Source organism: Taudactylus pleione, unplaced genomic scaffold, assembly GCF_031769625.1.
Source record: "Taudactylus pleione unplaced genomic scaffold, aTauple2 ptg000222l, whole genome shotgun sequence".
Lineage (NCBI taxonomy): Eukaryota > Metazoa > Chordata > Amphibia > Anura > Myobatrachidae > Taudactylus > Taudactylus pleione.
In genome coordinates this window covers 2,034,536-2,062,495 of record NW_028284624.1, presented here as the reverse complement: position 1 = coordinate 2,062,495, position 27,960 = coordinate 2,034,536, and the positions used below count along the sequence as shown (strand labels likewise).

The following is a 27,960-nucleotide window of genomic DNA, read 5'->3' as shown; positions in this document are numbered from 1 at the left end:
GAGACTGAGTGAGAGTGGAAATATCAGGGTCCCTACAGAATTAGTGTATGATACAGTATCTGATGCAAGAAAATTGTACAGCCCCCCAAAAAAACATGCTATATGAGTGTCCTTGCCCATGTAGCCTCAATATGCTACGCAGCACAACTTGCCTGGCGTGAGTGAGCAGTCAGGTTCCGTGCAATTCTGCTAGCGCTGGGCGACTTTTTTTTGCCGAAGATGCGTGTAATCCGCAATGCGATGCGACTAGGACGTACCAGGAAAATGAACGGATTAAAAAAAAGCTGAGGCTGCTGCATTGCAGCACTTTGTATGCTAATTGAGAGACTCAGTTGCACATTATATTATAATATATATAAATAAATATATATATATATACATATATATATTAGGGGTGTGCACCGGCCACTTTTCGTGTTTTGTGTTTTGGTTTTGGATCTGGATCTTTCTTCGTGTTTTGGATCTGGATTGGTTTTGCCAAAACCACCCTTCCGTGTTTTGGGTTCTGGGTTTTGTGTTTTGGATCTGTATTTTTTTTTTAAAAAGCATAAAAACAGCTAAAATCACAGAATTTGTAGGTTTTTCTGCTCCTATGCTATTATTAACCTCAATAACCTTAATTTCCACTCATTTCCAGTCTATTCTGAACACCTCACACCTCACAATAGTGTTTTTATGTCCAAAACGTTGCACCGAGGTAGCTGGATGACTATGCTAAGCGACACGAGTGGGCGGCACAAACACGTGACCCATCTAGGCGTGAAACTGCAGTGGCAGACAGGATGGCAGTTTGAAAAACTAGGCCCCAAACTGTACATAATGCAAAGAAAAAAAAGAGGTGCAAGATGGAATTGTCCTTGGGCCCTCCCACCCACCCTTATGTTGTATAAACAGGACATGCACACTTTAACAAACCAATCATTTCAGCGCCAGGGTCTGCCACACAACTGTGGCTGAAATGATTGGTTCGTTTGGGCACCCACAAAACAAGCTGGCAATTAATGTGTCCCTGCACAAACTGGCTCTACGGAGGCAAGATGTCATCCTCATCCTCCTCATCCACCGATTCCTCACCCTCTTCAGTGTGTACATCCTCATCCTCACAAAGTATTAACTCGTCCCCACTTGAATCCACCACCACAGGTCCCTCTGTACCTTCTGGAGGCTGGTCTCCCTGGAAGAGCTGATAATTCATTTTGATGAACATCATCTTCTCCACATTCTGTGGAAGCAACCTCCTACGCCTTTCGCTGACAAGGTTCCCGGCTGCACTAAACACTCTTTCGGAGTACACACTGGAGGGGGGGCAACTCAGGTAAAATAGAGCCAGTTTGTACAGGGGCCTCCAAATTGCCTCTTTTATTGCCAGTACAGGTATGGACTGTCTGCCATGCCTACTTGGATGCTGTCACCGATGTAATCCTCCACCATTCTGTCAATGGTGACAGTATCATATGCAGTGACAGTAGACATGTCAGAAATTGTTGCCAGGTCCTTCAGTCCGGACCAGATGTCCAAACTTGGTCCTGCCTGCCCTGCATCACCGCCAGCGGGTTGCTTAGGACACCTAAGTTTTTTCCTGGCAGCCCCAGTTGCAGGAGAAAATGAAGGAGCCGTTGACGTGTCACGTTCCGCTTCAGCTGACAGTATGTTCACCAGCAGGTCTTTGCACCTCTGCAGGCTTGTGTCGGCCGGAAAGAGAGACACCACATAGGCTTTAAACCTAGGATCGAGCACGGTGGCCAAAACGTAGTGGTCTGATTTCAACAGATTGACCACCCTGGAATCCTGGCAAAGCGAATGAAGGGCTTCATCCACAAGTCCCACATGCCGAGCGGAATCGCTCCGTCTTAGCTCCTCCTTCACTTTCTCCAGCTGCTTCTGCAAAAGCCTGATGAGGGGAATGACCTGACTCAAGCTGGCAGTGTCTGAACTGACTTCACGTGTGGCAAGTTCGAAGGGCTGGAGAACCTTGCACAACACGGAAATCATTCTCCACTGCGCTTGAGTCAGGTGCATACCCCCTCCTTTGCCTATGTCATAGGTGGATGTATAGGCTTGTATGGCCTTTTGCTGCTCCTCCATCCTCTGAAGCATATAGAGGGTTGAGTTCCACCGCGTCACAACCTCTTGCTTCAGGTGATGGCGGGGCAGGTTCAAGAGTGTTTGCTGGCGCTCCAGTCTTCGGCACGCAGTCGCTGAATGGCGAAAGTGGCCAGAAATTTTTCGGGCCACCCAAAGCGTCTCCTGCACGCCCCTGTCGCTTTTCAGAAAATTCTGCACCACCAAGTTTATTGTGTGAGCAAAACATGGGACGTGCTGGAATTTGCCCAGATGTAATGCCCGCACAATATTGGTGGCGTTGTCAGATATCACAAATCCCCAGGAGAGTCTAAGTGGGGTAAGCCACTGGGCGATGATTTCCCTCAGTTTCTCTAAGAGGTTGTTGGCGGTGTGCCTCTTACTGAAACCGGTGATACACAGCGTAGCCTGCCTTGTAACGAGCTGGCATTTCTGAGATGCTGCTACTGGTGACGCTGCTGCTGTTGCTGCGTAAGGTGATACATCTACCCAGTGGGCTGTCACAGTCATATAGTCCTTAGTCTGCCCTGTTCCACTTGTCCACATGTCCGTGGTTAAGTGGACATTGTGTACAACGGCATTTTTCAGGACACTGAGGACACTTTTTCTGACGTTTCTGTACAGTCTCGGTATCGCCTGCCTAGTGAAGTGGAATCTAGACGGGATTTGGAACCGGGGACACACTACCTCCATCAATTGTCTAGATCCCACTGCACTAATGGCGGATACCGGACGCACGTCTAACACCAACATAGCAGTCAAGGCCTCAGTTATACGTTTTGCTTCAGGATGACTGCTGTCGTACTTCATCCTCCTCGCTAAGGACTGTTGGAGGGTCAATTGTTTAGTAAAAGTAGTGGTGTTCCTACTTCCTCTCTGGGATGATGAACGACTCCCAGCAGCAGCAACAGCAGCAGCGGCAGCAGTAGGCGTAGCAATGCAGGATCCTCCAGAGGAATCCCGGATAGGAGAGTCAGTCATGCCAGTGACATGGCCTGCAGGACTACTTCCGATCCTGACTAAGGAGGAAATTGACGAGGAGGGAGTTGACGGTGTGGTTTGCAGGCGCTTGGATACAACAGGACAACGGGATTTAGGTGTCCCTGGACTGCTTACGGTCTTAGCCAAAGTTTCTGAACTTGACAGTAACTTTTTATGAACGCGCTGCAGGTGCCGTATAAGGGAGGATGTTCCTAGGTGGTTGACGTCCCTACCCCTACTTATTTCACCTTTACATATGGTACATATGGCAAGACAGTTGTTGTCCAGATTTGGATAGAAATATTGCCAGACCAAAGAGGTGGAATGTTTGGTCTTCTGCCCAGGCATGACCGTGATGGGCTTTTTCATCCCACGGACAACAACTGTCTCCCCCGGAGCCTGATTTAAACAAACCACATCACCATCAGAATCCTCCTCGCCAACTTCCTCCTCAGCGCCAGCTACACCAGTATCCTCATCCTGTTGTACTTCAACAGTGACATCTTCAATTTGCATATCAGCAAGTGGACTGTGGGTGCTCCTTTCAGCACTTGCAGGGGGCGTGCAAATGGTGGAAAGAGCCACCTCTTCCCGTCCAGTGCTGGGAAGGTCAGGCATCGCAACCACCACCACACTTGGACTCTCCTTGGGGATTTGTGATATCTTCTTAGAAAGCACAGTTCTTCGCTGTGCTTTTGCCAGCTTAACTCTTTTGATTTTTTTAGTGGGAGGAGGGCTTCCATCGTCATGTGAAGCTGAACCACTAGTCATGAACATACTAGGGATCGACCTTAGCCGTTCCTTGCCACTCCGTGTCGTAAATGGCATATTGGCAAGTTTACGTTTCTCTTCAGCTGATTTAAATGTCTTTTTCAAGGTCATTTTCCTGAACTTTGCCATTTGGGATTGTATGTGCCCTCTACTATGACATTGGGCATCGGCCTTGGCAGACGACGTTGATGGCATGTTATCGTCTATGTCATGACTAGTGGCAGCAGCTTCAGCACTAGGAGGAAGTGGTTCTTGATCTTTCTCTATTTTATTTTTATCGGAGAAAGTTTGGTCCTCCATTTATGTTATATCGATTTGATATATACGTGCGGCTAAACACAGAAAATAATTTTTTATTTGGTTTGGACTGGAGTGTACTTTGGGGGTTACAGCACCCTTTAACGGTCAAGCCAGCCGGCCCTTATGACACAGGCGCACTCTTGGCACTACTTTGTTGATGCACGTGCGGCTACTGCGCACACAATTCACAAACACAGAAAATAATTTTTTTTTTGGTTTGGACTGGAGTGTACTTTGGGGGTTACAGCACCCTTTAATTGTCAAGCCAGCCGGTCCTTTACTTATGACACAGGCGCACGCTTGGCACTACTTTGTTGATGCACGTGCGGCTACTGCGCACACAATTCACAAACACAGAAAATAATTTTTTTTTTGGTTTGGACTGGAGTGTACTTTCGGGGGTTACAGCACCCTTAACGGTCAAGCCAGCCGGCCCTTTACTTATGACACAGGCGCACGCTTGGCACTACTTTGTTGATGCACGTGCGGCTACTGCGCACACAATTCACAAACACAGAAAATAATTTTTTTTTTGGTTTGGACTGGAGTGTACTTTCGGGGGTTACAGCACCCTTTAACGGTCAAGCCAGCCGGCCCTTTACTTATGACACAGGCGCACGCTTGGCACTACTTTGTTGAAGCACGTGCGGCTACTGCGCACACAATTCACAAACACAGAAAATAATTTTTTTTTTGGTTTGGACTGGAGTGTACTTTCGGGGGTTACAGCACCCTTAACGGTCAAGCCAGCCAGCCCTTTACTTATGACACAGGCGCACGCTTGGCACTACTTTGTTGATGCACGTGCGGCTACTGCGCACACAATTCACAAACACAGAAAATAATTTTTTTTTTGGTTTGGACTGGAGTGTACTTTGGGGGTTACAGCACCCTTTAACGGTCAAGCCAGCCGGCCCTTATGACACAGGCGCACTCTTGGCACTACTTTGTTGATGCACGTGCGGCTACTGCGCACACAATTCACAAACACAGAAAATAATTTTTTTTTTGGTTTGGACTGGAGTGTACTTTCGGGGGTTACAGCACCCTTTAACGGTCAAGCCAGCCGGCCCTTTACTTATGACACAGGCGCACGCTTGGCACTACTTTGTTGAAGCACGTGCGGCTACTGCGCACACAATTCACAAACACAGAAAATAATTTTTTTTTTGGTTTGGACTGGAGTGTACTTTCGGGGGTTACAGCACCCTTAACGGTCAAGCCAGCCAGCCCTTTACTTATGACACAGGCGCACGCTTGGCACTACTTTGTTGATGCACGTGCGGCTACTGCGCACACAATTCACAAACACAGAAAATAATTTTTTTTTTGGTTTGGACTGGAGTGTACTTTGGGGGTTACAGCACCCTTTAACGGTCAAGCCAGCCGGCCCTTATGACACAGGCGCACTCTTGGCACTACTTTGTTGATGCACGTGCGGCTACTGCGCATACAATTCACAAACACAGAAAATAATTTTTTTTTTGGTTTGGACTGGAGTGTACTCTCGGGGGTTACAGCACCCTTAACGGTCAAGCCAGCCGGCCCTTTACTTATGACACAGGCGCATGCTTGGCACTACTTTGTTGATGCACGTGCGGCTACTGCGCACACAATTCACAAACACAGAAAATAATTTTTTTTTGGTTTGGACTGGAGTGTACTTTCGGGGGTTACAGCACCCTTTAACGGTCAAGCCAGCCGGCCCTTTACTTATGACACAGGCGCACGCTTGGCACTACTTTGTTGATGCACGTGCGGCTACTGCGCACACAATTCACAAACACAGAAAATAATTTTTTTCTTGGTTTGGACTGGAGTGTACTTTCGGGGGTTACAGCACCCTTAATGGTCAAGCCAGCCGGCCCTTTACTTATGACACAGGCGCACGCTTGGCACTACTTTGTTGATGCACGTGCGGCTACTGCGCACACAATTCACAAACACAGAAAATAATTTTTTTTTGGTTTGGACTGGAGTGTACTTTCGGGGGTTACAGCACCCTTTAACGGTCAAGCCAGCCGGCCCTTTACTTATGACACAGGCGCACGCTTGGCACTACTTTGTTGATGCACGTGCGGCTACTGCGCACACAATTCACAAACACAGAAAATAATTTTTTTTTTGGTTTGGACTGGAGTGTACTCTCGGGGGTTACAGCACCCTTAACGGTCAAGCCAGCCGGCCCTTTACTTATGACACAGGCGCACGCTTGGCACTACTTTGTTGATGCACGTGCGGCTACTGCGCACACAATTCACAAACACAGAAAATAATTTTTTTTTGGTTTGGACTGGAGTGTACTTTCGGGGGTTACAGCACCCTTTAACGGTCAAGCCAGCCGGCCCTTTACTTATGACACAGGCGCACGCTTGGCACTACTTTGTTGATGCACGTGCGGCTACTGCGCACACAATTCACAAACACAGAAAATAATTTTTTTTTTGGTTTGGACTGGAGTGTACTTTGGGGGTTACAGCACCCTTTAACGGTCAAGCCAGCCGGCCCTTTACTTATGACACAGGCGCACGCTTGGCACTACTTTGTTGATGCACGTGCGGCTACTGCGCACACAATTCACAAACACAGAAAATAATTTTTTTTTGGGTTTGGACTGGAGTGTACTTTCGGGGGTTACAGCACCCTTAACGGTCAAGCCAGCCGGCCCTTTACTTATGACACAGGCGCACGCTTGGCACTACTTTGTTGATGCACGTGCGGCTACTGCGCACACGATTCACAAACACAGAAAATAATTTTTTTTTTGGTTTGGACTGGAGTGTACTTTCGGGGGTTACAGCACCCTTTAACGGACAAGCCAGCCGGCCTTTTACTTATGGGACACAGGCGCACGCTTGGCACTACTTTGTTGATGCACGTGCGGCTACTGCGCACACAATTCACAAACACAGAAAATAATTTTTTTTTTGGTTTGGACTGGAGTGTACTTTCGGGGGTTACAGCACCCTTAACGGTCAAGCCAGCCGGCCCTTTACTTATGACACAGGCGCACGCTTGGCACTACTTTGTTGATGCACGTGCGGCTACTGCGCACACAATTCACAAACACAGAAAAATATGAGATATGGTAAGAACTTACCCTTGTTATCTCTATTTCTACGAAGTCCATAGGGTTCCACAGGATACCTTGGGGTATAGGTGTGACGTCAGTCGCAGGGCACCAAAGAGTTAAGCTTTCAGCCTCCCAGGATGCACTAGGTCCCCCTCCTATACCCCGCCCCCGGGCCAAGGCACCTCAGTTAGTTACCAAGCCATAGGCCGGAGGAGGAGAAGGAAGAGAGAGAACAAAGATCTGGACACATACAAGAATCACATTCTCACCAGAGGGAGACGGAAAACCGGTGACCAGAGCAAAGCCCATCTGCAGCACAGGTGCGACAGGGCGGGAGTCCTGTGGAACCCTATGGACTTCGTAGAAATAGAGATAACAAGGGTAAGTTCTTACCATATCTCATATTTTCTACTTCAGGGTCCATAGGGTATCCACAGGATACCTTGGGGATGTCCCAAAGCAGTATCCTTTAAGGGTGGGGACGCTCCTGTGCAGAAAGGAGAATCCGCCGCCCGAAGGAAGCATCCTGAGAGGCGAAGGTGTCAAACCTGTAATACCTCACGAAGGTATGGACAGAAGACCACGTAGCAGCCTTGCAGATCTGAACTGCCGAGGCACCACGTCGAGCTGCCCACGAAGGACCCACAGACCTAGTGGAATGAGCCTTCAGAGAAGGAGGGACCGGTAGGCCTTCATGAAGATAAGCTTCAGAAATAGCCATACGGATCCAGGCTGCCAAAGTTTGCTTTGAAGCAGGCCAACCCTTTTTACGGAAGCCAAAGAGGACAAACAAAGCGTCCGACTTCCTAAACGAAGAAGTGCGGTCAACATAAGTCCTTAAGGCCCGCACAACATCCAAAGAGGCCTCACCCACGGAAAGACCCGGTGAGTTAAAGGCCGGAACAACTATTTCCTCGTTAATATGAAACTGGGAAACAACTTTGGGAAGAAACTCGGGCCGAGTGCGGAGCACTGCCCTGTTCCCATAAAAAACCAAGAAAGGGGGTCTACAAGAAAGAGCCCCTAACTCAGAAACACATCTGGCCGAAGCAATGGCCAGAAGGAAAACAGTCTTAGCTGTTAGCCATTTAAGATCCACTGAGCCCAGTGGTTCAAACGGCGGTCCTTGGAGAGCCCTCAGGACCACAGCCAAATCCCAAGGCGCCACAGGTGGAACAAAGGGCGGCTGAATGCGGAGAACACCCTGCATAAAGGTGCGCACATCCGGGATTGTAGCAATCCTACGGTGAAACCAGACAGATAGGGCCGAAACCTGTACCTTCAAAGAAGCAAGGCGAAGCCCATGATCTATTCCCGCTTGCAGGAAGGCGAGAATCCGAGACAGACGAAACTCCCGCGGTGCATAACCTCTCGGTCGACACCACTGGAAGAACGTATGCCACACGTGATGGTATATCCTCGCGGAAGACGGTTTCCGAGCTCGCAACATGGTACGCACCACAGAGCTGGAAAACCCCCGGGACCTCAGCATGGCCGTCTCAACAGCCACGCCGTCAAAGACAGCCGAGTCAGGTCCGGGTGAAGGCAAGGACCCTGAGACAGAAGGTCCGGTCGTAGCGGCAACCGCAGAGGAATGTCCACGGACAGACCCTGAAGGTCTGAGAACCAGTGCCGTCTGGGCCACGCGGGAGCTATCAACAGGAGCGTCCCTCCTTCCTGTTTGAATTTCCGGATTACCCGTGGAAGAAGGGAGACCGGAGGGAACAGGTATGCGAACCGGAACGTCCACCGGACGGACAGAGCATCCACCAGAGACGCCCCTTCGTCTCTTGTGCGAGACCCGTACACCGGCAACTTGTTGTTGTGCCGGGACGCCATGAGGTCGATTTCTGGAAGACCCCACCTGTCCACCAGTAGTTGAAAAACGTCCGGGTGCAGGGACCATTCCCCCGGATGAACGTCCTGGCGACTTAGAAAGTCCGCCTCCCAATTGAGCACTCCCGGGATGAAGACCGCTGATATGGCCGGAAGATTGCGCTCCGCCCAAACCAGGATCCGAGAGACCTCTACGAGAGCCGCCCGACTGCGAGTTCCTCCTTGCCTGTTTATGTAGGCCACGGTGGTAGCGTTGTCCGACTGGACCTGCACCGGGCGACCCTGGAGAAACCGCTGTGCCTGCTGGAGAGCATTGAAGACCGCACGGAGTTCCAAGATATTTATTGGAAGCTCCGCTTCTGTCGGCGTCCACCTGCCCTGGAACAAGTGTGGACCCGAAACTGCTCCCCAGCCCCGAAGACTGGCGTCCGTTGTCAACAGGACCCAATTTGGAACCCAGAACGGACGTCCCTTGTTGAGGTGGGTCGTCTGTAACCACCACGTAAGGGACAGGCGAACCTCCTGGGTGAGCACAATCGTCTGGGACTTCAGAGACTGAGTCAGCCCGTTCCACTTGGACAGGATCAGGTGCTGCAGAGATCTGGAGTGAAACTGGGCGTATTCCACCATGTCGAACACCGACACCATGGAGCCCAGTAACCTCATCGCCGAGTGTAAGGACACCCGGCGGCTGTGCAGACAACTGCGCACCCTTGACTGTAAAGCAGAGATCTTGTCCTCCGTCACGAAGATCCTTTGCTGTCCCGAGTCCAATAAGGCTCCAAGATGCAGAATCCTCCGAGACGGGATTAGAGTGGATTTCTGCCAGTTGATTAGCCAGCCGTGCCGTTGCAGCAGTGCAATGGTCAGGTCCAAGTGGCGTAACAGGAGCTCTGGAGATCCTGCCACCAATAACAGGTCGTCCAAATACGGCAACATGCGGACTCCCTGCAGCCGCAGAGAAGCCGCCATGACCGCCATCACCTTGGTGAAAACACGTGGTGCTGTTGCCAGGCCAAAAGGTAACGCCCGAAACTGGAAGTGGTCGCTGCTGATTGCGAACCTGAGGAACTGTTGATGGCGCCAAAGAATAGGGACATGCAGGTAAGCGTCCTGTATGTCCAATGACACCAAGTAGTCCCCAGGTTCCAGCGCCAGAATGATGGACCGTAGGGTCTCCATCCGAAACTTCGGGACCCGCAAAGACTCGTTGAGTGCTTTGAGGTTGAGAATCGGACGATATGACCCATTGGGTTTCTGTACCAAAAATAGATTTGAATAGAAACCCTGGCCCCTCTGGGAGAATGGAACCGCCACTATAACTCCAGCCTGGAGCAGAGTGTGCAATACCTTCCGCAGCTCCGTAGCCTTGTTCCGGTCTGATGGGAGACCCGTGGTGAAGAAGCGAGCCGGGGGTCTGTGCCGGAAGGAGAGGGCGTATCCGTGAGAAACCACCTCCAGAACCCAAGTGTCTGTCGTAGTGGTCGACCAACACTGGGCGAACTGTAGCAGGCGGCCTCCCACCCTGGGATCCCCCAAAGGGAGGCCCGGACCGTCAGGCCGCAGGCTTGTCATCTGGCTTGGGGGCCGGACGTCTGGTACTCCATGCCTGCTTCCGGGGCTTGACCGATTTCTTAGGGCCAGCCTGTCGAGGAAACGACTGTGGTTTGGGCCTGCCCTGGGCCCTAGATGACCGAAAGGACGATGGTCCCGAACCAGAAGGAGCAGCGGCCGACGGGAGACAGGCAGATTTGGCTGCCGCCAGCGTGGCCACAATCTTATCCAGATCCGGACCGAAGAGAACTTCTCCGGTAAACGGCAACGCTTCCAGACCTTTCTTGGAATCTGCGTCCGCCTTCCAGGATCGCAGCCACAAGGTGCGACGAGCAGCTACCGCTGCTGAAGAAATTCTAGACACCAGAGTACTAATGTCTAGAGCCGCCTCGTTGATGTAGGTGGCCGAATCACGGAGATTGCCAATCAACTCCGCCTGATCGGCCGGACAGTCGGATTCAAAAGAAGCCTCTAATGAATCCGCCCAGCGCTCCATCGCTCTGGCAACCCAGCAAATGGCCATAGCCGGCCGTGCTGCCCCCCCTGCAAGGGAATAAGCGGACTTCAGGCAGATTTCTACCTTGCGGTCCGTAGCATCCTTAAGGGAGGACATGGATGGCATCGGCAATGTGGCACTACGGACAAGACGGGTCACGTGAGAATCCACCTGTGGAGGGGATTCCCACTTCGCAAAATAATTATCCGCGAACGGATAAGCCACCGCCAGGCGTCTCTGCGGCTGGTATCTTTTGCCAGGTTGTTTCCACGCCTCCTCTAAATGGTCCACCAACTGACCCGAAAGAGGAAAGACTGTGGCATCGCCCTTCACATCTTTGAAAAAGGCATACTTAGATTTAGCCGCTGGGGGAACTTCGTCCTCAATCACCAAGGCTGTGCGGACCGCCCGAATAAGTCCAGGAATATATACTTTGGACTTAGCATCAGCGTCCTTAGTATGGAGAGGTTCCTGATCGTAAGGATCTAGAATCTCCCCATCATCAGACGTCCCTTCGTCATCCTCATAAGGAGCGGACAGAGACGCCACCGGCCTTTTATGAGACCGCATCACAGACTCCCCTTGCAACACATGCGACAAGTGCTGTACAGAACTCGTCAGGGAGTTAACCCACGCTGGCTCCTGAGAACCCGGGAGCGGGGAAATAGGGAGACTGTGGGGTACCACCAATTGTCGTGGGAACCCCTGCATGGGTGACGACACCACAGACTGCTGGGACAAACCCATCGGAGTAAACGCGGGCTGCGGAGCTAACTGGCCCACTAAAGCTGTTAACGCCTGAGCGAAACAAGCCCAGGGCGGCTCCTGTACCGGTGCTGTAACCGTAATAGGCCGCGCCATGGACAAACACTGCCGGCAAAGGCCCTCCGCGCTACCCTCCCCCTCCGCTAACGGTACTTTGCACGTGGTACACTGTAGCCGGAGGGGAAAATCACTTTCAGACATGATGGCACCACGTATGTGACCTCTCTCACCAATTAAGTATTAAATAGGCGAGAGACCACCCTGCAGCACCGCACCGCAAGGGCTTTAGCAGAAAGAACAGGGACAGTAATAAAGCTGACAGTTTAGATGAAGAAAAGATTACAGGCAGCAGCGCTAGCACAGTCACATACAATGCAGAGAAATAACAATTCCTGCACTAACAGCGCTGATCACTCAACTACACAGACACAGGGCCTGGTAGGACACAGCGCTGCATACACAGACCTGACCACAGCGGAGGAGAGGTATGCGGGGGGACCCAGACCACGATGCTTCCGTCCAGCGCTTCCAGCAGCGTTCACCATGCGTTCTGGAGAAGATGGCCGCCGAGGAGCAGAGAGGAGGCTGGCCTGGGGGAGGAGCGCTGCCACAGGACCAGTCGGCAGCATGCAGAGAGGGCTGTGTGCAGCGGGGGAGGCGCCGGCTGTGAGACAGGGAAGGCGCGCTCCCCTGGCATGCATTTAACCCCTGGGACGCCGCAGCGCTACCGCTCTGCTGCGGTCCGCTGTCCCAGGGGGTAGTGGAAGCGCAGGTTGGTCGCCTGGCTCCACGCTGCAGCCAGTCCCCAGGGAGCCCCCTGCCTGGGGACTTAGGACCATGTGATCAGCGGGGACCCACCGCGGGACCCCGCTGCTTACCTCTGTCCCCCTTGAATCCGGCCATGGTCCGGAGCATCTGGGGTCACCGCTAGCTGTGACCCCAGACGCCCACCAGCATCCCCGGATCAGTACCGGCGTTCTGGTAACGGCGGGGTGTAGGGAAGACAGCATGGACGTCAGGACTGACTGTCCATGCTGTACATCCAGTTGTGCAGCCACAGCTGCATGAAGAATAAGCTTCAGGGGCTCTTCTAGCCCCCACTCCAACAGGTGCACCCGACTCCGGCCGGGCACCAAACTAAACTGAGGTGCCTTGGCCCGGGGGCGGGGTATAGGAGGGGGACCTAGTGCATCCTGGGAGGCTGAAAGCTTAACTCTTTGGTGCCCTGCGACTGACGTCACACCTATACCCCAAGGTATCCTGTGGATACCCTATGGACCCTGAAGTAGAAATAATTTTTTTTGGGTTTGGACTGGAGTGTACTTTCGGGGGTTACAGCACCCTTTAACGGTCAAGCCAGCCGGCCCTTTACTTATGACACAGGCGCACGCTTGGCACTACTTTGTTGATGCACGTGCGGCTACTGCGCACACAATTCACAAACACAGAAAATATATTATTTTTTTAGCACTTGGGGGGAGCACCCCTGATGGACAGAGCACCCCCTGGACAACACTACAGCACCCCTTTAGGACTGGGACACTGCACAGGACTTTGGAGTGGACATAGCCCCTATGGAGAACTGACTGCACAACACAGTCCAGCCAGCCCCTATGGACTTTGAAGTAGTGGACACAGCCCCTATTAACAACAGCAGCACAGCACAACACAGCCAGCCCCTATGGACTTTGAAGTAGTGGACAACAGCAGCACTACACTACACTACACTACACTACACAGCACTAACTCCCACCCTCCCTCTTCACTGTCCACAGCCGAGTGAGAAAATGGCGCCGACGCGGGTACCTTATATAGGATCCAAAACCCGCGAGACTCGGAAGGCGGGATGATGACGTTTTGCCTCGATGTCAGATCCGAGTCAGGCGGGAAAAGTCGAGCCTGACTCGGATCGGACTCGGATCGGGGGGGCTCGGGGGGGTTCGGATTTCAGAAATCCGAACCCGCTCACCCCTAATATATATATATATATACATACATACATACACAGTCAGGTGCATAAATTTTGGGACATTGACAGAATTTTCTTATTTTGGCCTCTATTCACCACCACAATGGCTTTGTAATGAAAGATGTTCTTTAATTGCAGACTTTCAGATTTAATTTGAGGGTAATTACATCCAAATCAGGTGAACGGTGTAGGAATTACAACGGTTTCTATATGTGCCTCCCACTTTTTAAGGGGCCAAAAGTAATGGGACAAACTAAACAATCCTAAATCTATCTTTCCCTTTTTAATACTTTGTTGCAAATCCTTTGCAGGCAATTACAGCCTAATGTCTGGAATGCATAGACATCACCAGACGCTGGGTTCCATCCCTGGTGATGCTCTGCCAGGCCTCTACTGTAAATGTCTTCAGTTCCTGCTTGTTCTTGGGGCATTTTCCCTTCAGTTTTGTCTTCATCAAGTGAAATGCATGCTCAATCGGATTCAGGTCAGGGGATTGACTTGGCCATTGCATAACATTCCACTTTTTAGCCTTAAAAAACTCTTTGGTTGCTTTTGCAGTATGCTTCGGGTCATTATCCATCTGCACTGTGAAGAACCGTCCAATGAGTTCTGAAGCATTTGACTGAATATGAGCATATAATATTGCCCGAAACACTTCAGAACTCATTCTGCTGCTTTTGTCAACAGTCACATCATCAATAAATACAAGGGAACCAGTTTCATTGGCAGCCATACATGCCCACGCCATGACACTACCACCACCATGCTTCACTGATGAGGTGGTATGTTTTGGATCATGAGCAGTTCCTTTCCTTCTCCATACTCTTCTCTTCCCATCACTCTGGTACAAGTTGATCTTTGTCTCATCTGTCCATAGGATGTTGTTCCAGAACTGTAATGGCTTTTTTAGATGTTGTTTAGCAAACTCTAATCTGGTCTTCCTGTTTTTGTGGCTCACCAATGGTTTACATCTTGCGGCGAACCCTCTATATTCACTCTTGTGAAGTCTTCTCTTAATTGTTGACTTTGGCACATATACACCTACCTCCTGGAGAGTGTTCTTGATTTGGCCAACTGTTGTGAAGGGGTTTTTCTTCACCAGGGAAATAATTCTTCTGTCATCCACCACAGTGGTTTTCCGTGGTCTTCTAGGTCTTTTGGTGTTGCTGAGCTCTCCGGTGCGTTCTTTCTTTTTAAGAATGTTCCAAACAGTTGATTTGGCCACAACTAATGTTTTTGCTATCTCTCTGATGGGTTTGTTTTGATTTTTCAGCCTAATGATGGCTTGCTTCACTGATAGTGACAGCTCTTTGGATCTCATACTGAGAGTCGACAGCAACTGATTCCAAATGCAAATGTCACACCTAGAATCAACTCCAGACCTTTTACCTGCTTAATTGATAATGAAATAACGAGGGAATAGCCCACACCTGTCCATGAAATAGCTTTTGAGTTGATAGTCCCATTACTTTTGGCCCCTTAAAAAGCAGGAGGCACATATAGAAACCGTTGTAATTCCTACACCGTTCACCTGATTTGGATGTAATTACCCTCAAATTAAATCTGATAGTCTGCAGTTAAAGCACATTCTTGTTTGTTTCATTTCAAAGCCATGTGCTGAGTTCTCTGATTTTATTTATTTAAGCAACGTGGTCACAAGCCACTTGCACCCCATTCCTGGGAATGGCGAGTGCAGATCTGCACCCCAAATCTGAGAGTGGCGAGTGCAGTGGAGTTCTGACATATATATATATATATATACACACACACACACAAGTGCATCCTAGTCGCATCGCATTGCGACTTAGGCACATATTTGTAAAATTAGAGACACATAAAAGGTGTCCGGCGCTAGCAGAGTCTCATGGGACCAGGCGCGCCAAGAGGGGCTGTTTAACGTGACTGCAGCAAAGACAAGTTAGGACACATCTGTAAAATGAATTTCATACATTGAACTTGTTGGCACATATTTAAAGTCTCATGGTGAAGTGCTAAATATGTCCCCAAAATGTAGGCACTACTGACTACTGCATCCAGGGTCTGCACTGCATTAAAAAATGAGGAAGAAAAGGGTGCTCATATAAAATACAACCAATAAAGGGAAAATACATTACAAGATAAAGCAATGTTTTATACAATAAAAAGAATAACATCTTTAAGAAGAGATTGCACATCACCTGGAAGCTTTCTCCTAGCTTCTCTGCTAAAGGGATCTATGTATGTAAAGATGTTCTGCTGTTGCTGGCCTTTATTGGTCACGCCTGGTACATAAAACATCAATGGCACACGAGTAGTCACGTCAAAATTGCTGTATTTTGCCCATTCACCATGCTCTCCCAAAGACCATCCTGACAGGGTGGAGAAAAGACTCAATAATGTGCAGATATAAAATTATACATTATATCCACTTTCATCACGTACCATGATCGGAAGCAAACACAATGATGGTGTCATTCGAAAGTCCCAGATTTTCCACTGCGTTCAACAGTTGTCCAACTTGGCCATCAAGGTAAGAAACAGAGGCAAAGTAACTCTGGCGTATTAGACGCTGAAAGAAAACAATATATAAGCAAATGTCACATGAAAGGGCTCCGACTGCACAGGCCAAACATACTAAACTGGGTCAGATCAATATTTTTGGAGATCACATAGTAATTCACATTAAAAAGGTATTAAGACCAAAAATAAAATATGTCTAGCATATGGTAAACTTATTTATAATAATATAATTTTTAGCCTCACTGTAAAATCATGCCAGTTCCTTCATCTCAGAACTTATTACATAACCACCCATATGTTTATTAGTATATTAAGGAGAATGGTTATAAATACTTTTTGCTACGTCTGCACAATTTAGACTGACAAACTAGAATTACCACTACATGATTGCAAAATGTATTCAAGTTATTTGTTCATTAACTAGATGCTACATAATGTAGCAAAAATAGTTTCTGGTAGTTATACCTCTACAAACAGCAGTATACAGAAATGAACCAGTATTGGTGATCAAACAGTTTTGACATCACTCTGAAAATCTGTATTTTATTTATTTACCATTTAATAGGTACTATTTAATGGATATTAGAGAAGCAGTGTAACATATATTTATTAACATTTAAATAGCACTATTCCTTTGCACTTTACAATTGACATTGAAGCACCTTTCAGTTGCTGTCCAATTTATACCAAAACAGAATACAGGTTGAGTCTCCCATATCCAAAATGCTTGGGACCAGGGGTATTTTGGATATCGGAATATTCCGTATTTTGGAATAATTGCATATTATAATGAAATGTCTTGGAAATGGGACCCAAATATACACACAGAATGCATTTATGTGTTATATACACCTTATACACACAGCCTGCAGGTCATTTTAGACAATATTTTTTATAATTTTGTGCATCAAAAAAAGTTTGTGTACATACATGAAATTCATTTATGTTTCATATACACCTTATACACACAGCCTGAAGGTTATTTTATACAATCTTTTTAATAATTTGTGCCTTAGACAAAGTTTATGTACATTAAACCATCAAAAATCAAAGGTTTCATTATCTCAGTCAAGCTGAAAATATTCCGTATTTCGGAATATTCCGTATTTCGGAATATTTGGATATGGGAGACTCGACCTGTATTGACAATGTCTTGGAAAATTGAATAGGCAAACATTTTACTATGTACCAACAACTTTACAAATATACAAAAAAGTTGGTGCATAGTGTCCGTAGCAGATATGTATATGTTTCTGCTTACTGCTCATACAATCAGAAGAGATAAAAATAAATTACTTAAAGAGACTTTAGGTATGTTTTGAAACTAAACTACCATATGTAAAAAAAAAAAAAAGTTTATAATAATATATTAACAACAACATATAAACAATATCTTACATAGTTATTTTACATATTAAAAATATGTAAAGTAACCCAAAACCCTACAATATCATTGTATTTAGTCTGAATGGCCCAAAGTGGTAAATAACATCAAGTTAGTCACTAGAAAAGACAAACAATTTACATATATACATCTGAGTAGTGTCTCTCAGGTTTTAAAAATAGGCTGGATTTAGTTTAAATAACCTCAGTCAGAACATAAATCAAGTTAATCATATTTTTATAGTAACACTAAGATTATTATTTACAGTAAGATGCGAGATATATATTTCTAATTACTCCAATATACTGTATTATGTGATTGCATGAATCCAGCTGGTGAATAAGTTTATGTCAGCATTTGCTTACACGTCTATATAGTAAACTTTCGTATAACCTTATTGGTAGAAACTCAACATAGGCATGGAATTATGCTTTATTTGGAATCTCAAAAGGTCATAGATAAAATAAAATGTGACTCTTCTTCATAAGAAGATAGTGCATATAAAAAAGGTCCCTTCTTGCTGATAATTATATACTCTAGAGTTCGTTCTCCACACTTGGTTTAATTGCTGTTAAATATATATTATTATGTAAAAATGTTAACAGCTTGTGATTTAATGTGAAATCTTTAATACCAATGAAAATAGTACAGTTAAGACTACCTTCGTTTTTATGATTGTTTGTTTTATTACATTATATTTAGCTTCAAAATATTGTAATCTAGTCTGTAGGAGAATTTAGAAAACATGTTGTACAGCTGAATGCTAATTAAGATGCAGTGTAAAGGTTTATTTACATCCTGTCTGGACAATTTTAATACATACACATTTTACCTCTGAAGAAATTATCCAGAGGATAATGAAACGCGTCAATTGGTGATCATGAACAGTAATGCTCTCTCCATTCATCAGAAGCTACAGAATCTGTGGCATTAGAAACCTTCATATGGCTCAGTTTTCTCTATGAAACTATTTGCTGCAACAGAATTTAATTTTGCAGATTACCCTCCAACAACAAAGACAGTTTCTGTGGTAACGATGAATTTTACTGGAAATTTTTTGATAAGATGTGTTTTTTCCCTATCAATATTTTAATAGGATCACTAATGAATCACATACTGTAAGTGAGATTCGGTCGGACATTTTTCTACCCTATGGAGTGGTGTATATGTTTAAGATGTCTTCAGAAAACTGGAGCTGATTTGATGAAATAGTTATTTTAATGGTGAAAAACCCCCAATAGTACACTAACCAAACATCAATTGAATAATATGAGACACGCACATATATAATTATTATTATTACCAAGTTTTTTTTATAGCGCACACAGATTCTGCAGCTCTTTGCAAAGAATATTTGGCCATTCACATCAGTCGCGGCCCCAGTGGAGCTTACGATCTATGTTCTCTATCACATGCTCACACAAATACACACTAGGGTTACTTTTTTTTTGTTGGGAACCAGTTAACCTACCAGTACATCTTTGGAGTGTGGGAAAAAACCCATGCAAGCACGGGGAGAATATACAAACTCCGCACAGTTATGGCCGTAGTGGGAATCGAACCCACAAACTCTGTGTAATGTTAACCATTACACAGTCTATTTATATAAAATGGTATATTGGGTATTATCACAAGATTTTTTTTTAAGACTATAACAGGGGTATTCAATATGGGTGCGATAACATCGTTTTTGCGTTAATATCGGAGGTATGACATCATTATCGCAGGTTTTAGTTTTACACCGTATTCAATTTCAAAGACTTATCGCAGTTTTGAAAAGTCTTTGATAAAAAACGGGGATAAGTTTTCACCATTGAATAGGTGTCGAAAAAAGTGCAGAATTGGGGTTTCGGGGTGCAGGCTTAAAAAAAATAGCCTGCACCCCTGGGACTGACATTTAAAAAAGAACTGTGTCAAAAAAAGTTTTAAAAAAAAATAGGGACACCTCAAAAAAATTAATTTAAAAATTGGGGTGAAAAAAAAAAAAGGGAAAAAATTGTTTAAGAATAGGGAAATAGGTTCAGGGCTATTCTGCAAGTATGCGGCAGATGGTTTCTAGAATAGAATTATAGCGGCAGGTGCACAAATGCAGAATTTTTAAAAACTTACTTTAGGGACATAAAAATATGCTAGTACCCATTTTCATGTACCCCAAATTTGATGGGACCACTTAAAAAACCGAAAAAAATAACCTAAGTGCTCTTCTGCATCACTTCTTCAATGTCGGAAAAAAAACACCTGCTGCGGCTATTTAAATCCCCGATTTTCAATTAAAGTCTAAAACGGGGGTACCCATAGTGATCCCCCATGTTTTTACTACTTTAGGGGGGTCTTACAATTTTTTTAAGGAAAAATTCGTAACTTTATGCAAATCCAACTTCGGAGTTTCCCGTTTTCGTTAATTTTATATTGAATACGGGTATAAGCGGGAGCGCGCCCGATACTTTAACGCAGGTAAAAACTCCGATATGAAACGTTAACTTCGACAGTGAAGTTAACGTTTCATATTGAATACCCCTCTTAGTGTTATTCGATTTTTATATGTGTTGTTACGAACTCAGGCTGACTCTCAGATACAGCAATCTGGACCAGCTGGTCGTGATGCCATCGTACCTTGGTCACTTACCAAAATAAACAATTTCACTGCCAACACGAAAGGGCAAGATGGGCCCTTTGCGTTTCCCGAACACTTATTAATGTTTCACCCTCAATTACACACAGGTATGTAGCATGGGCCTCACAGGCTTACAGGTTTAATAAGAATCACACTGAATATGCTAGATTAAATGTATTTTATCCGAAAAATTTTCCCAAGCCTTAGTTACAAATAAATCTTATATATAAAATTAATTGGTCTGTTTGATTGTCTGTCCAGTTATGCATTCAGACAACCCTGCACCGATTGGGATGAAACCAACACGAGGTGGACCAGTTGGATCCTGGCTGGGTTATAGGAGGGTTAGGGTCCCGGTCAAACCTCCCGTTGGTGCAAGATGGCCAATACTTTGACTCGGGGAGCCTATTCTGGGCCTTCCACTGGATGGATCTGGATGAAAACCACAGCGGAGTGGCAATTGGTCTTGGATGCATGGCAATTGTTCCGGGATGCCTAACTTAATAACTTGAAGATTAAGTCCTGGTCTGACCTCCCATTGGTGTACGCTGGGCAGAACTTTGACCCGGGGAGCCTGTTCTGAGCCTTCCACTGGATGGATTTGGATGAAAATTTCACAGGGGGCGGCAATTCGTCTGGGATGCCTAACTTAATATATTGAAGATTTACACTCGGGCAACGCCGAGTACTTCAGATAGTGATTAATAAAAATTAATTTATACATGCAAATAATTTCAGAAATAAAAAGGAATAAGAGAGTTTTAGGACACTTACAAGGCCAAAAAGTTATTGGTACATTTCAGCCTAAAGGCTTCTCCCCGGAAATGGACATTGAATTCGGAGTTGGATTGCTTTTTATAAACATTCAAATCTTTTTTGTTCCCACTTTAACAGGGTCTCCCTGTCAGGTTAGCAGGGCCTAAGAGGACCCCCTGGGTTTTCCAGTACAAGGTTACCTGGCCAAGCTGACAGGGTTTCTCGACAATTTACAACATCATTCAGGCAGGAAATATTTCAGATTCAGTGATCTGCAAAGTTATGTAACCTAGGTAATATCACTTTGTCTCTCCCTTCAAAACATTTGTCACTTTTGTAGGGCAGTGACATAATCCCTTTGTGCTTTCAAACGGGAAAGAGAAGGATACAGACTTTTTCTTCAGGTAATGCTGGGGTAAATAAACAGGATTTTAACAGATGTGCTGGCTGAGTGGGCTTTGCCCTTTCATGTCAGCACTGACTCGTGTGGTTCACACATAATAGCAATGGGCATGCAGGTTGAGAATAACATATTTTCCATACAGAATTTACATGGATCCATGAATACAACATACAGTTTGCATAATCCCATATTTAGGGATCAGATACCGTGAATGATCACAACATGTGTTTATATGGTTTTTTTTTTTATACAATATTAAAAACTTTTATCTATTCTAATTACTGTACATCCACTTTTCTTCGTGAGGTGCACCACAGCGCTGTTTTATTAATGTGATTATTTTTCACACGTACTCTATATGGAGTGAATACAGACATTTTCGGGTATATTTACGAAAGTGCAGGTTTTTAGAAGTGGAGTTGTTGCTCACAGCAACCAATCAGATTAACTTATCATTTCTCTAGCACCTTCTAGAAGGTAATAGCTAGAATCTGATTGGATGCTATGGGCTACATCTCCACTTCTAAAAACCTGCACTAGTAAATATACCCACCTTTGAATCAATATTCAGAATGAAGCCACAAGGAAGAAGTGATATAATTGAGGCATTGCATCATAGTCAAATTGTGCATTCTTATAAACATTGGTTCAGCAAACAATATTGGCTGCCTCTACATTATATACTGGGATGTCTCAGTACATGCAGTGCTCCAAGGCTTAGTAAATATGATGATGGTATTGCAGTGTTATTTGGCTCATATAGATCCAGTACCTTAATTCATTTAATCCCATGTATTGAATAATTTGTGCAAGACATACCTGGAAATGGGGTGGAATTGGACCATATGGAAAACTTATGTTTAAAGCCTGAACATCTTCTCGCTTACGAATGTCTGTCCACGGGTTGTAAGCAACAGGAGGAAGATTCTTGGGTATGTCCGGATCAGGTGCCAAGGAAATGTTGCCAATGGGGTATAGCTTGAGAAACTCCTAGGACAGAAAATAGATACAATCAGTTAAGAAAATCTGTCAAAATATTTGGTTAACTGCATTCTATGTGTGGGCCAAGCATTGCTGTAATTAATAAGGTGGCGATTGAAATTGGAGGAGGGACACACTGGTGGATATGGCCAAACTTCACTATTCACCTAGCATTGCAAATGGCTACTGGTATAAAGTAACCTTGTATAAAGAGCCAGCCACTATGTAGATATGGCCAGATGTTGCGCTGTAGGCATATTGGATATAATTTAATCTCACAAAAATTAGTGTGTAAAAATTACATTTACGCCCATATGCTGAGACGCACATGTCCCAAATTGCATGTACGTCTGCTTCATGCATATGTAACACACTTAACCATTGATTTTGCTTGTAAAATACACATTTCTAATTAGGTTTCAAATATACTTAAAAATCTCTTTCATACCAGATCCAGGTACATTTCTACATCTTGTATACAAAACAAAAATTCTAAAAACACATACAAAACATTATAATGTGTGCATGCGCAACGAAGGTAGCAACTATCAACAAGAGATGAATGTCATAATCAGCCAATCAGAAGCTAGTGCTAGTAACTGTAATTATCAGCATGTACTTTTACTAGCCTCAGGGGCCCGCTACTGATACAGCTTTTACAGGCTTATACGCGTCACTGTGTTGGTCTGCGTCTGTTCGCAATTACATGTACGCGCTCTCACTGTACTTGGCCTTACAAGTGAAAACAAATTTAAGCATAAAAACAAAACGGTGTACAGTATAATAGATAAAGACGTAAGCTGTCCGTGTTTGCAAGCTTAGTCTATTGGAAATGTGGCTGAACCACTCCACTTTCTAAATTAACCCTGAAAGTAAAGTTTAGCAAACTTGATGCTATCAGCCTGCCCTATTACTGGCTCATGGCGATCAGTTTCTAGTACTGCACTGAACTCTGGTTAGTTGCCTGTGTTCAGTGCAGGTGTGGAAATGGAGCCACGACCAAGTCAACTAATACCACTGGCACCAGGAAAATATATAGCCACACTGTGCCATCAGGGTATGGTATACTTGCTTTTGAGCTATTTATTATTTCTATCTGTGTATGCTTTTTATTTTTAGGACATTTAGAACATTATGCATAAAAACACATAAATGTATCCCCTACATTAAATTATTATAACTACCCCGTACTGGTAAATATTGAAGATATTGGATAATTACTCTTACTTTTGGAAATCTGAATGGAATATGAGGCTTATGATAACCAACTGCTAAGAAGAATGAAGAATTCTGCTGCTTTACAATCTTTAAGAGTCTGATAGCTTCTTCGGTGCTCTGTATATCTGGTAATGTTCCCTCTGGAACTTCAGACACGTCCACTGGACAAACCAGGTTGGCATGAAGTTGCCCATCTTTACCCTTGCAAGTCTACAAAGAACATATTAATAAGTAAACAAGAGCAGACATTGTTGTAGCACAGTTAACAGTCATGGGGCGGAATTCAATTGATTTCGCGCCCCGCTTCTCCCGTCTAAAGTGACAGGAGATCGCGGGCCGCTATTCAATTGTGCCAGTATTTCACGCTGATCGCGCCCATAGAGGTCAGGTTTAGCCGTGTAAAGCAGCTAAACCCGACCAAAGATCGCGAAAAGTGATGTTTGGGCGCCCAAACATGTCGCTTTTCGCACATTTCAGCTCTCATCCCCCAGGGGCTGCGAGCTGAAGTGTAGCGCTTGGCAGCTGATCGCGCCCGACAGGAGCAAGAATAGAATAGCTCAGTCGGGCGCGATAGGGGATGAATTCCGCCCATGGAATTTTCACTGCACTTATGACATTTAAAGGGAGATGTATTAGGCTGTGGAGAGAGCTAAAGTACCAACCAATCCACTTCCAACTGTCATTTTCATTTGGAAAATGATAGATAAGACCTGATTGGTTGGTACTTTATATCTCTCCACAGCTTCATACATCTCCCCTTAGCAAGGTACAGTTAAAAGACACAGGGGAATACATGGCAAGCTTCCTAAACAGTGGACAAGTAGAAAAGTTGACCATATCAACCAATCAGCTTCTAGCTAGCATTTATCATACACACTCTATCAAATGATAGGTAGAAGCTGATTGGTTGCTATCTGTAACTTCTATACTGGTTGCTATCTGTAACTTCTATACTTGCCCACTTCACCACTCGTTAATAGGTTTAATACATTTCTCCCATAATTCTGCCAATACCGGGGATGCAAATACTGAACTGCTGTAAATCAGTAATTGTATTTTTTTTCTTCCACTTGTATGGAGCACTTCTTTGTGTGCACAAGCCAGTAGGGACAGCACAGATTCCAATATAAATATCTCACATATACCTTTGTGTTCTCATACTTCTCAGAAGATGGATGGAAAGGTCTAATTGACCAACTGTATGGGTAGTCATCGCTGTAATTAGATGAAATACCTAAAACAAGTGCGAGTAAAATAGGATTGTTACAGGTCAGGTACAATATAATGGAACCATAAAAGATTCTACAAGTTTAAAAGTCTGAACAGACAAAATAGGTAATTTCTTTTAAAACACCTACCCAGATGTACAGACAAGATTTAGATCATGATACTGTCTTTCTCACTGCACAAAACTCCAGTTTTAGGGCCTCATTTATCAACAAGTGACATTCTGGTTATCACTCGTTACGAATATGAAACGGTGCTCCAACCAATCGGCTCCTTAAATGTAATTTTTCAAACACATGACAATTAGAATCCGATTGGTTGAAGCACCGTTTAAGATTAGTAACTAGTGGTAACAAGAACATCACTCATTGATAAATGAGGTCCTTAGTACTGATGCAACTAGTTTTATGTTGTTGTATACTGGCAATAGTTGTTTTGTAGCTTTTAATAAACTATCATTGACATGCAAACAAAATATGACTCCTGATTAAAAGAGACATAAACTATATGTATTTGCATTTTATCTTTGTATTCACTGTTTAGGTACTGTAATATGAGGAGACTGGGTAGGTAGTGCACATCCACTCTAACACTTACTCTGCCCTGAAGTGAAAATGAGGTCCCCGCAGATGCAGATTTTATAGATACAGATGCTGGTGCACATGTATAATGGATGCAGTGCTGCACAATAGATCTCACAGTAAGTAGGGCACCAGATCATATCTTATCCTCAAGCATATGCCTTGGGTTTCAAAATATACAGTATAAGTATTCTCATCGCCTCCTTCCTCCTGCACACAGCTTATAGGACAAGACTAAACTTTCATCAAGATTCAGAATAACACCTCTCTTCCTGCTCAAATTCATAGACATGTCACATGTGACATTTACTCACCTTCTCCCACCAACACAGTCTCTTGGTTGTATTGAGTATACGGATGCCTTAGTTTGTTACATAATTTCCCCTGCCTGCTCCTTCTTTAAGTATCATTTGCTATAACGCTTCATATTTGGAATCAGGTTTTAAACATACAGCCACTTGTCAGCACACATGTTCGGGCTGGTGTATCTGTAGTACCTCTGCAGCAAACATTTCACTTTGCTGGAATTTTTCTTCCTGCATCTCACAGCTTGTAGGCTCCAATGACGCTTCACAGATATCACATTCTCACACTCGGCAACTCGAGCACTCTTCACAGTGTAACCCTCTCGGCTGCTACACATGAACACCTACGGTAGGCTCTCCCTGCCTTCACAACTTTCTATTACTTCTTAATAGGGCTTCTCATTACATCATCTGCACTTTAACTCATGCTGCCGGCTTAACAGCGTCTCCCATGCATTTTCAGCGGGGTATTTTCTTCACTATAAACTTCACACATTAGCCACACTGTGTATCAGTGATTAATGGCAGCTGGGGATTATATAGATAAGGGCACTATTCCCTACATTCAGGGATAGCTATGCTGTTCTGATGCAGCCTCAACCCTCTAATAGATGCTGGGGCAATTTAGTTAATGGAACTTCCCCCATCTTCAGCACATGGCTTCTACAATTATAGGGTGGTGTCATGTCAGTTTCCTGAAGGTGAGGTAACCATCTCACATACAACAAATAGCCTGGTGGTATGGTCTGGTGCTGAGAGAGATGTGTGACAACATTGGGGGTGACACCAATAATAAAACAGGTCAGGCAGCAGATACAGAAACTGTCTGTGGGGCAGATGTACTAAGCCTTGGACAGTGACAAAGTGGAGAGAGATAAACTATGAACCAATCAGCTCCTGTCATTTTCAATGTAACATGGCAGTTAGGAGCAGATAGGCTGGTACTTTATTTCTCTCCACGGGTTAGTACATCACCCCCACAGACAGTTTGCCTTAGTCAGCACATAACAGTGATCACAGCTGCGATTACGCACGCAGTCTCACTGTGAAAATATGGTAATGATTGCTATCTAAATGCCGTTGCAGCACAACATAAGGACGCCCACTTCACCTTACACACATACGTAATACTTATCAAGTCTGCAAAACCATCGGTAACATCGAGTACCACCGTAAGCCTCACGCACACTTGCACAAGGTCTGATCTTACTCAGGAATTGCTAACCTCATCGCATGCAGTGAAAGCCCAAGCTGTGTATGGCATCGAAGTGACTAATTTATGCACGTCCCTGGAACGGCATTCAAATGCACTGGCCCGCCTGCGTTTCACCGACCACCACCCCTGTCACCACCCCCAAACGGTACTTCCTGTCAATCACTCTGCGATGGGTCTGCATAGTCACTGTGAACGCAGTCCGATCGCAGTGAGACCATTGCACATGCACACTGCAATGCATACGCAGAACGTAACAATCGCCCGTCTGAGTACATAATCGCAGTTGCGATCGGCAATGAATCAGGCCCCCTGTTATAAGCAGCCCTATCCTCACTAAGCTACAATAATCACCAGTGGTCAGGTCATGGATTGTTCAATACCTAGCACGCTCTAAGAAATACTCTTTGCCACCATGATCATTCCGATGACTTGATTACTGATCAAATTATACATACATATAAGACAATTAGAACCAGCTGTAATACTTGCGTACCTGGGTGAAACACTTTTCCAACTGACATAGTTACATAGCCATGTTCTTTAAAATACTGGGGGAGTGTTGAGTAGTTCCCGGCATGCTTCCTCCAGTAGGATTTGAAGTCAAACAGTCTAGTAGTTTCAGGTCTTCTTCCTGTTAAGAAGGACACTCTGCTGGGAGCACACACTGCTTGCTGCAGCAAAGAACATGACAGAGACTTACAAGAGTAGATTATCAGAGAGATACAACAATACTTGTTTTGCTAACTAGAATGCTATTTGGCGCAGTGAGACTCAGAGCAGTCAATCACTTTTAATGACACAATGTAATCTACAGAATCTAGAGATTTCACAAATGTGAAAGAAAATAAGTGTCATAGAACAATACTAATCGAGGGAAAAGGAGCGTACAACTCAACACATTCTGATGCTCAGCAATTAAGAGTATGTTTAGGGAATTTCATGACAGTAG

General features: G+C 45.1%; 1 protein-coding gene across 1 annotated transcript in view; it reads right to left on the bottom strand.

Moving 5' to 3' along the window:
* Window positions 1-27,960, bottom strand: part of IDS (iduronate 2-sulfatase) — a 46,180-nt gene that overhangs the window by 4,923 nt on the left and 13,297 nt on the right. The window contains exons 3-8 of the mRNA XM_088478847.1: window positions 27,505-27,682; window positions 24,828-24,916; window positions 23,692-23,892; window positions 22,303-22,473; window positions 16,249-16,375; window positions 16,005-16,175 (exon numbers count right to left, since the gene is read on the bottom strand). Of these exons, the coding sequence (XP_088334973.1) occupies window positions 16,005-16,175; window positions 16,249-16,375; window positions 22,303-22,473; window positions 23,692-23,892; window positions 24,828-24,916; window positions 27,505-27,682 (937 nt within the window). The remainder of the gene's footprint in view (window positions 1-16,004; window positions 16,176-16,248; window positions 16,376-22,302; window positions 22,474-23,691; window positions 23,893-24,827; window positions 24,917-27,504; window positions 27,683-27,960) is intronic.